The following is a 17,317-nucleotide window of genomic DNA, read 5'->3' on the forward strand; positions in this document are numbered from 1 at the left end:
CATAAAGTAAAAAACAGAGACTCTAAGTCCTTCAAAGGCTATGCTTTAGATAGAAGGCCACATTACCTGCTAATTACTTAAAATCTCTTCCTAAGTTCTTGACATTTTCAAAGGTTAATAATAAAGGAAAAGAACAAGTGTGCTTACTTAAATCCTTGCTGGTTCCATGGCTGGCCATACATTCCATATGCAGGTACTTGCCAACCATTAGGCATATACTGGCCAATTTGTTGTGCATTCCCATACCACTGGCCCCACTGGCCATAAGCTTGTGGATATCCAATTTGATTCTGCTGTTAAGTAAAGTTATAACAGATAATTTAGTATTATTTGAAATTATAGGTCCTTATACAGTCCTTATATACCACAAATAAACAGATATAACACATAGGGTCATCATTACAATGAAAACTAAAGGATAAGCAAGAGTAAGTTGTCACTGCTAAAAAACAGTGAAGTCATACTGCTTCAACTCTGCAATGATGCTCTAAATGCCATATTCTTTGAGCCAGCAGGTAATGCCCTAGAAATAAATATTCAACTCAGGATAACATTTTTTTTTTTCAGGATAACATTTAAGTGTTTTGTAAATTATCCATATGACTGTTTCCTTTAGATAAGGAAGATATGAAGACTATTCTTATATTCAGTTTACTTAATAAAGTTATACAGTTTAGGATTTTCTCAATCCTATCTTGATGTTTCATTTACTATTTCCTCATAGAAATGTTTGTGGGATCAAGTTTGAACTACTAGAGCTGCCTGGAAAAACAAAGGTGACAAAATCTGGAAGAAAACACCAAGGTCCTAAATATCTTTATAGCTTTTGTTTCAACTGAATTCAAACATGCTTGTGAGTTCTCCAAATAGTATGTAAGTCTACTAAGAATTAGAAAAAAATTTAATACCCTGTTAGGTTTGTTAGAACATTTTAAAATCCACTGTGGTGTGAGCATGAGTTAGTTGAGGCAGTCACATTCATCATGTCACCACTGTATCCATGAACCATCACTCTGGAACTATAATATTATACACGTAGGAAGAGCCCCTATATGCCATCATTGTAGCTAGAAACATTAACAAGGATTATTAACAATTTCATTTAAAAATACCTATTAGCCCAGCCATTACTTTGCAAAGTCAAGAACCCTCTCACCTGTTGCACAGGATTTATCATATCAAGAGTTTCTTTGCCCCAATAGCATTTCACAACATGGCCTTCAATAGTAGTTCCATTAACAGAAACAATTGCATGTGCTGCACTTTCATGGGAATTGAACCTATTGAAAATAATATTAAGAATTACAGTATAAACTATTTAAGGTACTTATAAATAAAACATATTTGAAAAAATCAAACTGGGCCTGAGGTGTAACAGGAAGTTAATATAAGAATAAAATGGCCTATGTTTTCATTTTTTCGAGAAATTTCTCTTAATAGAAATGATTTCCCTTTGTATTGGAAGGAAGGAATTATTGTGGCGAGTTTAATAAAAGCTAGAGAAATTTCTATTTCTTTATAACCAAAGCAAATTTTAAAGAAAACCAGTAAGTTAAAAGTTCAAAAATGATCTGGAGGTAAAAGTGTTTTTTAAAAACCACACCTACCGAACAAAAGAATATCCTTTATCTGGAAAGACTCGAATTTCCATTATTTGTCCAAATGGTGAAAAAGTCTGACGCATTAGTTGTTCTGTTAGACAAAAACCAAAACCGAATCGCATTAAAATCCTACAAATAAAGTACTTTACAATTAATCTTAAGATGCCACATAGGTGAAGTCCCCATACCTGTTAGCCCGGAAGTGACGCCTCCACAGTACACAGTACAGTTGCTTGGACTAGACTGATTTACGACCTCATCATATGATAGCTGTTTGGTGTTTGCTGGGGAGAAAAGTTTAATATTTTTAGTTCACAAAATGTTCAGAAAGAGGAAAGCAATATTAACAACACTACTGTAATGGTAATATTTATCTTGATCACAATGCTTGTTTAATACATATTACAATTTGATTAAGGATTAAACCTCCCCGAAGAATGTCTAAATATTACTCAGTATTCTCTAATTAATAGGAGACTTGACATTAGAGATATTACTTATTATTTATAATTACAAAAATGAAAACTAAGTACATTTTTGAACAGTAGTCTTGATTTGCTTCTCATCTATTTCTGCAATAAGTCTCCGGGAACAGCTCTAACATTTAAAATCTAGTGTTTTTTCCTCCAAAATTCCACATTTCCTTTTCTTCTCCAATACACCTACACTCATATGTACTCTTTGGAGCTGGAGGCTTTCGGGTTGCCCAGTTAGTTCTGATTTGTCTTCCACCAAGCCACTGGCCACCCATCTGTTGAATGGCGTTTTCAGCATCCTGTTCCACACAACATTAGAAATGACAAAGAAGCCACTATTAGTTGATGTTAAACAACTTTGTGCAAAAGAGAAGACTCATGGTTGCTTTCCACAAATGTTTTCTTAATGGAATACTTTATGATATACACAATATATGACAGCTTTTCTAAAATACAATGGTGCTTTTATTTATTTTACAATGGTGCTTTTAAACTGTCTTTTACCTCATAAGGGCTTTTGGGAATTTTAATCACCTGAAAGACTCGAGCCCAAAAGCCCTTGAGGTAGCCATTGTCAAGTTCACATAACAACCCAGACTATTATGGATGAAAATCTCACTTTATACAATCCAACAAGCTTTCAACAATAGTGTTTGGTTACTCATTCATCTTACAAGTGAATACTGAGCAGTCATCATGTTTTAGACAGCAGTTAACGTTAAGTGCTGGGAATACAGTCAAAAAGGCAGACACGGTCTCTGCTGCCATGGAGCTTCCATTTTTTGGAGGGGACAAATAAAGTAATTATTAGTTATGGTTAAGTGCCATGTCAGAAACAAAACGCTGAGAGCAAGAATATGCCATGCTGAGAAACAAGGATGGGAATCTACCTTAGGGTGGCACGATTAGGGAAGGTCTCTTAGAAATGATTTTTAAGCTGAAACGAGAGGAAAAGAAGCTAAAAAAGTAAAAAAAGCAGAGTGTTCCTGGTAGAGGGAAAACCACTGCAAAGTGTGTTAAGGCAGGCAAGAGTTTGGTACACATCTAAAAGAAGCATGTGAAACACGACTAGTTTCACTGGAATCTAGTGTGCCAAAAGGAAAAGTGTGAGAAGAAAAAACTGACTATTTTAAGTAAGAGATTATCATGATGCAATTTATGTCTTAAGGCCATCCTTATGTTTTAAGGAGAACAGTTTGGGGAGATAAGACAGTAAAAAGACACTTTCTAAGACTAATGTAATACTCAGATTAAAAAAGAATGTTGGTGACCAGGACTAATATAGTAGCAGTGATGTAATCTAAAGGAAGAGTCAACAGAATGGGGGCGGTGGGGGGGGGGGGGGGGCAGTGTGCACAGTAACTAAAAGGGCAGGAATCAAAGCCAACTCCTAGGTTCCTGCTTGGGCAGTAGGGAGGACAGTGCTGGTATTTACGGAAATGAGAAGCCTGGGAGGCAGTGGAGGAACAAGTTTGAGGAAGAAACAATTATTTAAGACACATTAAGTTTCAGATATGTGTAAGACATCTAAATGAAGACAGTTTGTTGGTTAAGTGTGAAGTAAGTGGAGCTGCAGATATAAGATTCAGAGCCATGAAGAAAGACTGGAGAGAAAAGAGTGTCCTAGGATAGAGCCCTAAAAAACAGAAAAATGTGAAAACTGGATAAAGGAGAAATTGCGAGATAAGGTGACTAAGAAGGAATAGCTACTGATGAAGGAAGAAACCCACAACAATGTACTGTCAGAGAGCCAAGCAAGCAGAAATCAATAGGTGAACTTGAAAAGAGTAGGCTTGGTACAGAGTAAGAATAAAGCCAACTTAAGAACAGACTGAAAAGGACGTGGGGTTCAGCTTTGGTTAGCCTATGTAAACCATAGCTTTGGTAAGCTTATGTGGGCTTAACCTAGCACAAAAGAACAGGTAAATTTAAGGCTGAAAGCTGTTCTTGAGACACATAAAAAGGAAATGATTCTTAAAAAAGAAACAAATATTGCTTTTCACACTAGCCAGTCTGAACTCTGTAAGATGTTTAATAACTATCTGTTGTTGGTTGAACTGTGTCACTTAAATTTATATGAAGTCCTATCTATCCAGCCTCATAATTGTGGAAGTGACCTCATTTGCCTTTGAAATAGGGTCTTTGCAGGTATATTAGTTAAGATGTGGTCATACAAGTTAGGGTGGGCCTAAGATAAGAAGATAAGAAGTTAACAAGGACACACATAGAGGAAAGAGGGTCATGTGAAGACAAAGGTAGAGACTGGAGTGATGCAGCTACAAGTCAAGGATCCAAGGATTGCCAGTTACCACCAGAAACTAAAGAGAGAAGGAAGGATACTTCCAGCATCTTCAGATGGAGCATGGCCATGACGAAAATCTGATTCTGGACTTCTATCCTCTAGAACTTAAGAGAATCTTTTTATTGTTCTAAGTCATTCAGCTACTTTGATACAGCAGCCCTAGAAAACAAATATAATTATATGCTCATATACAACGACAGGAAAGACTTCCTCCACTGTAACAGGAGGAAGAGGGAGAAGGTGAGAGCATTTAATGTAGGTTTGGTGGCAGAAAGCTGAGGGAATTTCTGTATGATAGCTTTTACTTTCTCATTTGAAGCTCAGGGTGATGATGAAGAAAAAGAATGAGGAATATTTGAGGAGAAATGAGGGAGCATGAAATAGTTTTTCTAAGAACAGGGAATCAGTTTTACAAAGAGACTACCATGTATTTAATCTATGTGTAACTGCTAAATCAGAAGTGAAACCAGCTGACTCAATTTCTCTCTAGCAACACTCAGTTACTTCAGAGTAAGCAGGGAGGTATGTTCAACCAGTACTGGAGTTTGCCTAGGACACACAACACAGGAGAGGCAAGGGAGCCAGGGGCAATTGCAATCAGTGCTGTGGCACGTCGCAACACCAGAGAATGCCTGCCAATCACATAGCACAAAGTTATAGAAACTAAAATATAAATGTGGGAAGATCAAATTGTATCACTTATTCAAAGTCATATACCTCTTGTGTGATGATTGTCAGGATTATAATCCATGTCTGGTTAACTACAGAGGTCACAGACAGACATCCTCTGCTATATCTGACTTTCATACTAACTATGCATTAAATAGTGACATATAGCAGTGGAGTATATTCCATAATCCCAAATGCAAAAAAGTGAGTTTTTACTCTACCCAAAGCTCTCAACCTGTATCACCAGGTAACACAAAACATTGACAACCTATTTATCAATCCTTTAAGGTAAATGTGGCTATCAGTTCATTGCATGAGGTATTCTTCTATCTTCCCTAAATATTATGTTGTGATTAACAGACTTTAAGAACTAGTTACAGTCTCATAGTTTTTATTTTTTCATCTCCTTTTACACCTAGTAGATGGGATCATACATGACAGAGCTTTTACATCTTCACCTCTCAATATGCTTTACCATTCGCAATTTTTCTAATATACGGATTTTTCCTGACCTCTTAGATTAATACTTGCTTCTTAGAAGACACTTTTACTTCATGAGAGGAAGATGATAGTTATAAAAGAATCTGATCAAAAGATACGATGCCACTGTGTGAATAGCTGACACACAATTACAGTGTATTCTGCCTTCTTTTGCCTTAACTTAAAAGCCATGTTAAGGACTTCCCAGGTGGCACAGTGGATAAGAATCTCCCTGCCAATGTAGAGGACATGGGTTCAATCCCTGGTCCAGGAAGATCTCACATGTTGAGGAGCAACTAAGCCCGTGTGCCACAACTACTGAAATCTGCATGCTCGAGGGCCTGCAACAAGGAGTTGTGCACCCCACTGTCCACAACTAGAGAAAGCCCTCTTGCACCAATAAAAGCCCGGCACAGACATTAATTTAAAAAAAAAAAGCCATGTTAACATTTTCAGGACTGATTTTTTACTTGAAAAGTAAATTTTGGAAAAGTAAAATGGCTGCAAGCTGGCTGTTACAGTGAATATCTGGATAGGGAGGAATAACCAGACATTAGTTTCAATATAAGCAGACACAGGAACTAGAAAATATAAGCCAATCTGACACTAGTTGGCATAACTGCAAACAGACGTTTTTAAAAACTTGGAAGGAACTGGTACAATAAATGATGCTTATAAATTTCACCCGACGTGGAGAAAAGGGAACCCTCTTACACTGTTGGTGGGAATGCAAACTAGTACAGCCACTATGGAGAACAGTGTGGAGATTCCTTAAAAAACTGGAAATAGAACTGCCATATGAGCCAGCAATCCCACTCCTGGGCATACACACTGAGGAAACCAGAACTGAAAGAGACATGCGTATCCCAATGTTCATCGCAGCACTGTTTATAATAGCCAGGACATGAAGCAACCTAGGTGCCCATCAGCAGACGAATGGGTAAGAAAGCTATAGTACATATACACAATGGAATATTACTCAGCCATTAAAAAGAATAATTTGAATCAGTTCTAATGAGATGGATAAAACTGGAGCCCATTATACAGAGTGAAGTAAGCCAGAAAGATAAACACCAATACAGTATACTAATACATATATATGGAATTTAGAAAGATGGTAACGATAACCCTATATGCAAGACAGAAAAAGAGATACAGATGTATAGAACAGACTTTTGGACTCTATGGGAGAAGGCGAGGGTGGAATGATCTGAGAGAACAGCATTGAAACATGTATATTATCAAGTGTGAAACAGATCGCCAGTCCAGGTTGGATGCATGAGACAAGTGCTCAGGGCTGGTGCACTGGGATGACCCACAGGGATGGGATGGGGAGGGAGGTGGGAGGGTGGTTCAGGATGGGGAACACACGTAAATCCATGGCTGATTCATGTCAATGTATGGCAAAAACCACAACAATATTGTAAAGTAATTAGCTTCCAACTAATAAAAATAAATAAATAAATTTCACCCGAAGTTATCAATGATAACTTCAAATGATATCTATTTCAGATACTCCCTTTACCAAAGAAAATCCTTTCTAAAATACATTTCATAGTATCAGAAATTTTAATGGCTCATTCTAAGGCACTCTTGCACAAAAAATACAGTATTTTTGCACTTATCACTGGCAAACAAACATAAAGGCAATACAATAAAATTAAAGGTTAATGAAACCTGAGTGTATAATCCAGGATTAATGCATATAAATTCTCCTACCATCCACCTCTGTATTTTCAGAAGTGTGATATCTCTGCATTTAATTGTTTGGAACCTTGAGTTATCACACTAAAAAATTTACTTGAATTAGTAACATATTTACAAGGTTCAAACTTCACACAGTAACAGCTACAAGTTTCTTGCCATCCTGCCCAAGTGCCTCTCATTACCTAGCCCACAAACAGGAAACCTTACCAGTGTCTTACTAATCTCTGCAGGGGGAATGCAGGGGGAAAAGAAATCACTCCCACCCTGCCCCCTGCCACACACACACACACACATATAATATGCTCTCTTCTTTTTTACACAAAAAAGTTTTTTTACCTGACAATATCCCATGGAAATGTTTCCATAACCAGTACTTACAGAGTTCCTCATTCGTTTTCCTTTTGTAAACAGCACAGTGTTACATTGTATGGAGAACATACCAAAGATTTTATCCAGCTGTCATAAATATAAGCCTTTCCTTCTCTATAACCTCCTTTCACCTCTCATTTGACAAACTATGCAATCCTTCCTTTTCTCCGCAAAACTCAGAAACTTCAAGCCTATGCAAATTCATGTTCAATAGTGTTTACTGAATGAAGGAAATGATGAGACATTTTCAAATACATTAATATATTATTTTTAGAAAACTTCCCATCCACTGGAACATTTTTATTAGTTACTTTTAAATTAACATGGGAATATAAAACAGGGAGAAAACAAATCAAATATATAAATAAGATACTCAATATTGGTCCTATCTTTTGGATGATGATTTAAACACCTCTACTTTTTATATTATGAAAACATTTTCTCAGTACTTTGAATGCATCAGGTGCTAAATACATGTGCTTAGTTGCTCAGTTGTGTCCAACTCTTTATGAGCCCATGGACTGTAGCCTGCCAGACCCCTTTGTTCATGGGATTCTCCAGGCAAGAATACTTGAGTGAGTGGCCATTCCCTTGTCCAGAGGATCTTCCTGACCCAAGGATTGAACCCCAGTCTCCTGCATTGCAGGGGGATTCTTTACCATCTGAGCCACCAGGTAAGACCAAGGTGCTACATAAATGTTGACTAAATAACCAAACAGGAGAAAGAAGGTATCCTCCAGTAAGAGTACTAATTATTAGTGATATGAACAAATGGTAGATGACAGAAATGACTAAAAATTGAAATGAAATGAATGTTTTTGTTCTTTCTTCTCATACTGCACATGCACTTTTTATTGAGCTCACCCATTTGTTGAAAAAGGAGACAAAGCCATATCCCTTAGACTTTCCTGTTGCCATGTCTTTTACCACTCGGGCATCTCTGAAATCAGAAACAATCAGAAGTTTAGGTTTGCAAACTCTCCTCTGGATATCAAGTGAGAATTTCATACACAACTCATTTTCATGTTTCATCTTCATTAAAATGAACCTTTAATACAAATTTACCTTTTATTCTATAAAATTTATCATGTATTAGCAAATGAGGCTTAATTTTATAAACATGCAAATCAAAAACTTTTAAAATATATGTATACATTTTACAGAAACTGCCTCCCACTTCAAAAAGTTTTTACATTTTTAAATATTAAGCATGGTAAAAGCAGCTATTCACATGAATTACTTAACTTATAGGGTTCACTGGCACACTAAATGAATGGCTTTCTTTAACCATGCAATTTATAACTTGCTATTTTACACTATATACTACCTAATCATTAAAAAATTAAAATAGAAAACTGGAAACTAAAAGAATGAAAAAGTTGTATATTCCCTAAATCAATTAATTTTTTTCATTTTCTCAGATCAGTTCACACCCCCCTTCTGAACTATGGGTAAATTTTGAGAACTTGACATTTTCAGAAATGTTAAACTATTGAAGAAAAATACTAGACACACACTTTAGTCTTATTCTATATAAGAAAAGATTTTATACTAAATTCTAAAATAGCAATCATATAAGATTGATTGGAAACTACAAGATATAAAAGCAAAATTTTAAAAAGTCAGAAAGTAAAAAAGCACGCCAACATTTATCCACTGTGAACCGTAGCTTGTAGTTAGCCAGGGCAATTCTGTCCATTCTTCAGAGATACTCTGCAAAATAACCAGAGCCCTATTATTTGAGATTGAGTCAAAAACCCAGCCATGATAGCTAAAACTCCATACCTCAAAAAATTGGACTCAAATTGTGCTTCGCAGGCAATCTGCTTTTAAGTTAGCCAGGTATGTCACAATGCTTGTTCTCTCAGGACACATGAACAAAACAGGCACTTTCACAACAAAAACCCAAGTCAGAAAGCCATGCAATATAATTTTATATTAAAGTATACATAAGCATATTTTGATAAATTTAGGAGTGATTTATTAAGTGCTTAGGGTCAAAATGACAAGAGGTGATGGTGAAAGAGGAAAACTAATGCAAGTCACTTCTCAATATGTAAAAATACTTATGGTACACATGCATTTAATTTGTAGCTGATTCTTCTACAGCAAAATCTGTTAGACTACTCTAAACTCAAGGAACAGGAAAAATTTAAGCTGTATAAATTAGGGAAAGAAAGTGCTGTAATTTTTATAGCAAATATTTTAATAGGCCACCATTTACTACACAACTTTTATAAATCAAGCACTGTTGTAGAATCTACAGACAATACCTGACTATCATGAGAATCTCTCAATATATGTATTTATCAACATATCTCCTTTAATTAAAAAAAAAAATCAAGAAGTGATGCTACCAACTGAAAATGGTTCCTTCAAATTTAGAAATACTAACTCTTAGGATAACCTAAAGCTTAGACATTATCTCAACCGAAAATTAAAAACTTAAAGGTCTTATCAAGAAAAAAATCATATATACATCAGTAATCATAGTAGACTCTAAGAAAATCTACAGACTGCAATTATGATACCAACATATTTAACAAAAAGAAATTATTGATTCTTGATTAAAAAGTAATGAAATTACTAAAATTTGGATGTCATTTAACTTACACTCGCCAATTGTTAAACAATCTTTATCTTAACCCCAAACTAAATATCCACGCTTTCAGAAAAGCTACTTCAATCAAAATCTAAACATTTAATAATATAGCATTTAATCTGTTAAAATGTTAGAAAAGCCTTTTCTTCTTAAAGTTAAGTTTCAGGAAATGTTAGCCTTGATTCTTATATTATCTGAAAGAATTCTCTAAGGAAGAAATAGCAAAGATACAGATCAGAGTTCTTTAATCCTTTACAGTCCTGTGACTACGCTGAAAGTGGATAAAATTTACAAAGATACTACACACCAAAATGAAAACAAGCACAAAATTTTGCATACAGAAATTTATAGAGCCTTTAAGAGGTCAAAGGTTAAGACTGTCCAATCTAGATATTTGAAAGCCAGCTAACCATCATCAAAACACTAAAACAGACTAAAAAGGACAATCAAGAAATTAGAACTTTATTTTCCTAAAGTCAGTTCTAAGATATCAAGAAAAATGTCACCTAAAAGAAGAGCCCATCTATAAACTCTAATCTTGTGACTGCCTTTAAAGTTGGCCCCTTACTTATGATCATTCTTTGGTCACTATCCATTTTCATCCTCCTACCAGTGAACTCTTCAAATGAAAACTCCCAAATTCAACATCAATGCCACCAGCATTTACTTTCCAGTCTCCTTCTCATCTCTGCTGTTGGTCTGTTTATCAAACCAAATCAAAGCTAGCATTTTCTTTTTTCTACTCTTCTAGCTGGAACACCAATAATACAGCAACCAGAAACTCTAAAAACTGTTTTCTAGATTCAACAATTACTTCTAAGAAAGTGCAATAATCAACTTATTCTTACTCTACTACAGGCATGCTTTTCAAAATATTAAAGTTCTTTTATGATGAATACTCGAGTGAGCTATTTGTAACAGGCCTAAACTGTACAATTAATAACAATGCAAGCAATACAGTGCTTCACAAAATACTAAGAGGCATTATTGTTGTTAATAGCAACAATAACAACAACAGGAGGACAGATATCCTGGAATTAATATTTAATAACTGCTTTTTAAACTATTAAGGTTTCTTTTTGTTAAAATATATTAACAGAAAATGCATGGTATCATAGAAGTGCCAAAGGTTCTAAACTCCTTAGTCACAGCACAAATTCACTAAAGATTATGACCAGGCTAGCAAGACATTCATACAAGAAACAGGATGCAGGACAGCACATTCGTCTCTTAAAAGCTAATGCTAATTGAGAAAAAATATTAAGATAATTGAAGACCAAAGATTTATCAATGGGAAAATAATCTTTGGCTGTTAAATGCTTGAATAGGCTCTAAACAATACATTTATTCAAGTTAATATTAATACATTATATTCAGGTGTTAAAATTAATGTCCAAAAAAATTCACAACAGATTTTCAAATTACTTCTATATAAGATTGTTTCTAATTAAAAGCATTTTTAAATTTAATCTTCTGTTACTTACGATATTCTTCCAAATGGTGCAAAAGCAGCTTTTATATCTTCAGTTGTAATTTCTGGACTGAGATCACCAACAAAGACATGGAAATGATCTTATGGGGGGAAGGAAGGGGAAGTGAAAAGAAAAATACAATTTTAGAATTTAAAAAAATGCTAAGATCTATTCAATAAAGTATTCTTAAAATAATGTATTACAATAAAGTATAAGTAAAACTATCCTATATCTAGACAAATTCTATCACTTTTAAACATAATGAATAATGAATCAAGGTGACAATACAGGAAAGATTCTCCTATGATATATCTAATGGGAGACTGATAGTTACATTTCTACTTATAACCAATTATTATACTGGCCAAAATAAACTAGTAATATATAACAAGTTTTGCAAAAAATATATATATATATAAATAAATGACTTAATTACCATTCTAATAGTAATTATTCACATTTATTCAGTTTACCACTACATTAAATCTTTACAAATTAAAATAGTGGTATTATGAGTTATTAGGCTAGATTTGCCTCAGTTAAGACAGTTTACTGAAGCTAGCTATGCGATATACTTGGTTTAACCATATTTTGTGAAGAACAATCAAAGAAATACCTTGCATTGCAACAGTTTGATGTTAAAGTATTTGAGTTTTCTCAAAAGCCAACAGTTTTGGTTGCCCAGACATTACACCATTCAGTTTATGTGAATCCATGTGCAAGTGAACTAAGACTGAAGGCAACAGAATGAAAACAGTAATCCCTTCACTTTATATCAGAGTCATTAAAAAAGCACTGGAGAGAAATAATGATCCCATATATGAAGTTTTCTTAAAAAGACAATGTTCAAAAAAAAAAAGAACACTTTAAATATACAAAATAGTTGGATCAACACTTTAAATGGACATACATATCAATTCTGACAAAGTATATCTGGAAAGAAAAGTTACCCCTACTTGGCAGGCCTTAAGCAACATATTAGGTTGCCATTTGGGAGACATAGTTTCAAGTGCAACTCAAGCAATAAGATCTCCATATGAAGCACAGAACTTGACCTCAAGGAAACAGGGTATCTTGCCCTTTAGTGGTGAAGTATTTCTAAGGCATCAGCTGCTACCAAGGGGGGAATCAGAGAACTTGAAATAGCACCCAAGTAGTGGACAAGCCACACTTGGTCAACACTGGGAAAAAGGGGGAAAAATATTGCCAGAGAGACAAATAGAAATACTATCCCTCCCTCCCCGCTCCCCCCAACATCAAACAAAAAAAATTCAGGTGGTTAGTGAATACCCTTTCAAGAGATTTCATTTTATGTTTAAGAAGATACAATTACCTTGTGAACGCTGTGTGCTGACAACGGTACTACCTGATGACAAAGATTAGATTTGTTCTTAAATTTATTAACACAAACACAGTCAATCATATCTTAGGATAACGATCAAAACATTACTGCAAATGTATGATGTTTATATGCTTTACAAGAAAACTACTATGTACAATAAACACAAAAGTTCAAAGAGTATAAAATATACTTACTGCTTGTGTCTTTCTTTTGACTGCTGGGAGTTGTTGCCCAATTCACTTTGACTTCCTAAAAAAATTTTTTCTACATTTATATTTCATAAAAATAAAGGTCATAATCAGGTATTACAAGATTTGCATCTATGAATACAAAGGTATATGTTTGACAAGAAGCATTCAAAATTTTCTGGTCAAAATTTCAATACTTTAAAAAAAAGAATTAACAACTTTGTTTCATTAAGTAAGGACATTAAAAAAATCATTACCATCTGTTATCATTGCCAATTTTTTTTTTAGAAAAGGCATCTTAACATTAGGAAAAATGCAGAAAGGACATAATTTCAGAATTATTTCATTTTTCCCTTCAATACTTATTTTTTAATGTACACTTCTGCAAATAATGTTAACAAATCCTAACCATACATAACTTCTCTATTAACATTCAACTAACCTGCCTAAAAAACCAAAGAACTTTTTCTCTTTTATTCTTCCCCATTAGTAGTCAGCATTCCTATATGTTTCAATAAAGCCTGGTAATTCAACAGTTACCTCAGTATTTGCCATATGCAAGGCACCATGAAGAATACTAACATAAACACATGCTCTAAAAGCTTTACCCCATCATTTTAATATTAATTGTGATTGTTTTATTTTTCTGTTTTTTTGGTTTTTGTGATCATTTTCTGTAAAACAAATACAATGCTTCTAAAATGAAAACAAAACCTTTTACAACTCAGAATTTTCCAATGTATGTCACCTTCTTTAATTACGATAGCTTACCTTACCCATTATCTTCCGCCCATTCATAGCAGCTAGTGCTGCAGCTGCATGACGATGCTCATAAAACTCCACAAAACAATACGGATCATTTCCAGCTGTCTGTTGAAGAAGAGACACAAAAGTCAGTTTTAAGCTTTATATACTGTCCTTACTTTAAAACTATACAAAGTTTTATACAGCTCAGTATCAGGCCATGAAGAATGAGGGGCTGTTCTGCAAGTAAATGTTTAGGATAAGGCACTAAACAACAACAACAACAAATTATCTTTATAGAAAGCTATCTTCTTCAACAGCTTATATTATTCTACTATATGTAATTTAGTCTTTTATTAATGGCTAAATGTTCTAATTAACCTTCTTAAACCTATTACTAAAATAGAAGTAAATACACTCTAAAAACTGAAGACATTCTCAGATAAGTAGTTTTAGAATAGGTTTTAGAACGTGGACTTTCTGACACCAAAATTTTTGCCTGCTTAAGTCTTTAAAAATAAAAATTCTTGGGAATTCCCTGGTGGTTTGGTGGTTAGGACTCCGTGAGTCCACTACAGGGGGCACAGGTTCAATCCCTGATTGGCGAACTAAGATCTCGCAAGCCACTGTGCAGTGCAACCAAAAAGAAATTCTCTCTTCTCTTCTGTTGGTGTTTGAAGTAGTTGAAGCCTCATGACAGACAAAGCCTGGATGTTTTCTTATAAAGAAGTAGAAAAAACACCCAATATTTTCACACCTCTTGGTGTAAAACACCAAATGGCTTCATAGTCCATTTTAAAATTCTTTCTGTAATCGCCCAAGCAGAATTGTTAAAATAAGAAACTAATTCAAAAGACTAGAATGATAATAAAATAAAGAAATATGCCATTTTATTTCATGTACAATTAACAGTTAAAAAAAAATGTCCCTGGCAATGATTTCAAAGAATTTTAGAGTAAAGAGGCAACCACCAAATTGATGACACTGAAACTATCCATTATTTTATCTTAAAAGCATTAGAGAATATGTAAGTGTTTTTAAAATTGTATAATTCAAACTAATGCTATTCTTAATGGGAGTTCTATTACCAAGATCCATGTTGACAGCATCAGAATCAGAAGAGTGGTTAAAATAGTGGCTTACACCTAAGAGTATGGCAGTCAAACAAACAAGAATGTTCATTTTACTTAATTCGTGTCCAGAAAAACACTTTTTAGATTAAAAAAAAAACATTCTAAGCATATGCATTATCAGCCTTTGTACTCTTAAGTCTGAGTCACTCAGTCATGTCGGGTTCTTTGTGACCCTATGGACTGTAGCCTGCCAGACTCCTCTGTCCATGGGATTTCCCAGGCAAGAACACTGGAGTATTCCTTCTCCAATTCATACTCTTGGGAGTATAAAATTAATAAATATGAACATTAGTCCAACAGTGTGAACAGACTGGAATTTAGACTTTAATAATAATAAAATGATAAGAAGCAGGAGAAAGAGTAGTCAATCTAAGTCTTTGAGTGACCAAAGTTCAATTTATACAAAGTAGCAGATGCTTCCCTAGCTAGTCTTTTTCTGTAGGTGCAGCAGTCACTAACACTTTGCCTAGCAATCTTTACCAGCAAATTGAGAAAGACCTAGATGGAGAGAGAATAGCAGCCTATAGACCTATGGAGAGAATAGATCAATCTGGGTTTACATCTTTGCTTTGCCTCATTTCTGTATATATTAAACAGGAATAACATCTACTTTGTAATATTTCTATTGAGTATTTTTGATGAGGCATCAGTATGAAAATGATAGGCTGTAAGGATTTCGTAAATGCTATTACTAAGATAAGGAAGGAGACCTAGATAAAGGAAAGACTGGTTTTAAATTCTCCATCATTTCCCTATATCTCTCCTTCTTATCTTTCTCTATGGGTATGGGAATCTTTGATTCATTATCCAAAGGCATACAGATATTAAATATGATTAACAGAACACTTCAGAAGAGTTATGTAAAGGATAAAAACATCTGATGAATCCATCTGTATTATGTGTAGGTGACTCTGCCACATTAGGAGAAAAGTTTTGACATTTTAAAATACAAGACAACAAACCAAAGCCAACTGGCTAAATAAGTACTTCTAAAAATACCAAGTTAAAAGAAATTAAACTGGAATATAATAGAAGAGAAAGTAGTAGATACCAATACATACATGACTTTCTTTCCCAGAGAAACAAAAAACTAAAAGTTTAAATGCAGGAAAGACCATGGGATAAAAGGATTTCTCTTTAGTGCTATTTTTCTCATCAAGAGAATTTGAAGCTGCCTTTTTACACATATTGTGACTCAGGATTAATTATCGATTACGTGAGTGAATTGATGTTTTTTCTATACATTAAGGTCTGATGAACGGGCACTGCCACAATTCAAGAAAGACTTGAACTGTGACCTTTAAGAATAAAGTTTAAAACATCTTCACATTATCAAAGTCTACTATTTCTTTTGCCTAATTTCCCATTTTAATTAATAATTGAATTTATAGGTTTGCTAATCAACTGACACCACATACAAAACAAACAATTCTGATGCCTCAATACTTTAAAACAAGAGCCCCACATATAGTTCTCATCTGTTTTGGAAATGATTAGATCTAGTCTCTCTTTACTGAGTAAAACAAACTTGGTGGCCAAAATGGACTTACTACAAATTTACTAAAACCTTTATGAATTGAGACTGTATAAACCAATTTAAGAGATCCTAGAAGTAATGGATTTAAAGAATGTATTTAAAAAAAAAAAAGAAGAAAGTTAACTAAGTAAAATACCCTTACATCCATAATCATTTTGCAGTTTTTACAAGGTCCAATCTGGCTAAAGAGCTGGAGAATTAAAGCTTCTGTGACATCTCTGGAAAGGTTACCAACATATCTGAAACACAAAGGAAAACAATTCACCACTTAAAATTTGCTTCTTTTAAATCAGTTCCTAAAGTTGAATACTGAACAGTGAATTGGGGGAATAGGCAGATCTTTGCTGTGTACTACACTATTTAGGAACTTATAAAAGTTTGAAAACTTCAAAATCTCTTACAAAACAGATGTAAGATATGTTACTTACAAATATACTAGACAGTTAGTAGAGGGAAATTAGTAAGTATCTGTTTTTAGTGAAGAATGCACAAATTAAACCTGTTGCTTTAAGTTTCTAGGCTTATTTTAGGAAGATATACCTAAAATCTCTCAAATGAATCATTTGACATGTAAAACAACTCATACAATCAATCCTAGAAAACTCTGCAATTATTCTCCTTCTACAGCATTACTGAGAACATTAGATAAAATTTCCTCAATGTTTAATTCACAGTTGTCCTAAAAGTGTCCAACT

General features: G+C 34.2%; 1 protein-coding gene across 15 annotated transcripts in view; it reads right to left on the reverse strand.

Moving 5' to 3' along the window:
- Positions 1 to 17,317, reverse strand: part of TIA1 (TIA1 cytotoxic granule associated RNA binding protein) — a 30,719-nt gene that overhangs the window by 3,385 nt on the left and 10,017 nt on the right. For 2 of the 15 annotated variants that reach the window (XM_070480695.1, XM_070480666.1), the window contains 11 exons: positions 16,759 to 16,861; positions 13,980 to 14,078; positions 13,215 to 13,269; positions 13,012 to 13,044; positions 11,691 to 11,778; positions 8,469 to 8,544; positions 2,268 to 2,376; positions 1,790 to 1,885; positions 1,608 to 1,692; positions 1,157 to 1,280; positions 148 to 293 (listed from right to left, as the gene is read on the reverse strand). In XM_070480695.1, coding sequence (XP_070336796.1) covers positions 148 to 293; positions 1,157 to 1,280; positions 1,608 to 1,692; positions 1,790 to 1,885; positions 2,268 to 2,376; positions 8,469 to 8,544; positions 11,691 to 11,778; positions 13,012 to 13,044; positions 13,215 to 13,269; positions 13,980 to 14,078; positions 16,759 to 16,861 — 1,014 coding nt within the window. The other 13 variants (XM_070480667.1, XM_070480679.1, XM_070480675.1 and 10 more) reach the window with 13 other exon arrangements.

This window comes from Odocoileus virginianus, chromosome 2 (genome assembly GCF_023699985.2).
Source record: "Odocoileus virginianus isolate 20LAN1187 ecotype Illinois chromosome 2, Ovbor_1.2, whole genome shotgun sequence".
Classification (NCBI taxonomy): domain Eukaryota; kingdom Metazoa; phylum Chordata; class Mammalia; order Artiodactyla; family Cervidae; genus Odocoileus; species Odocoileus virginianus.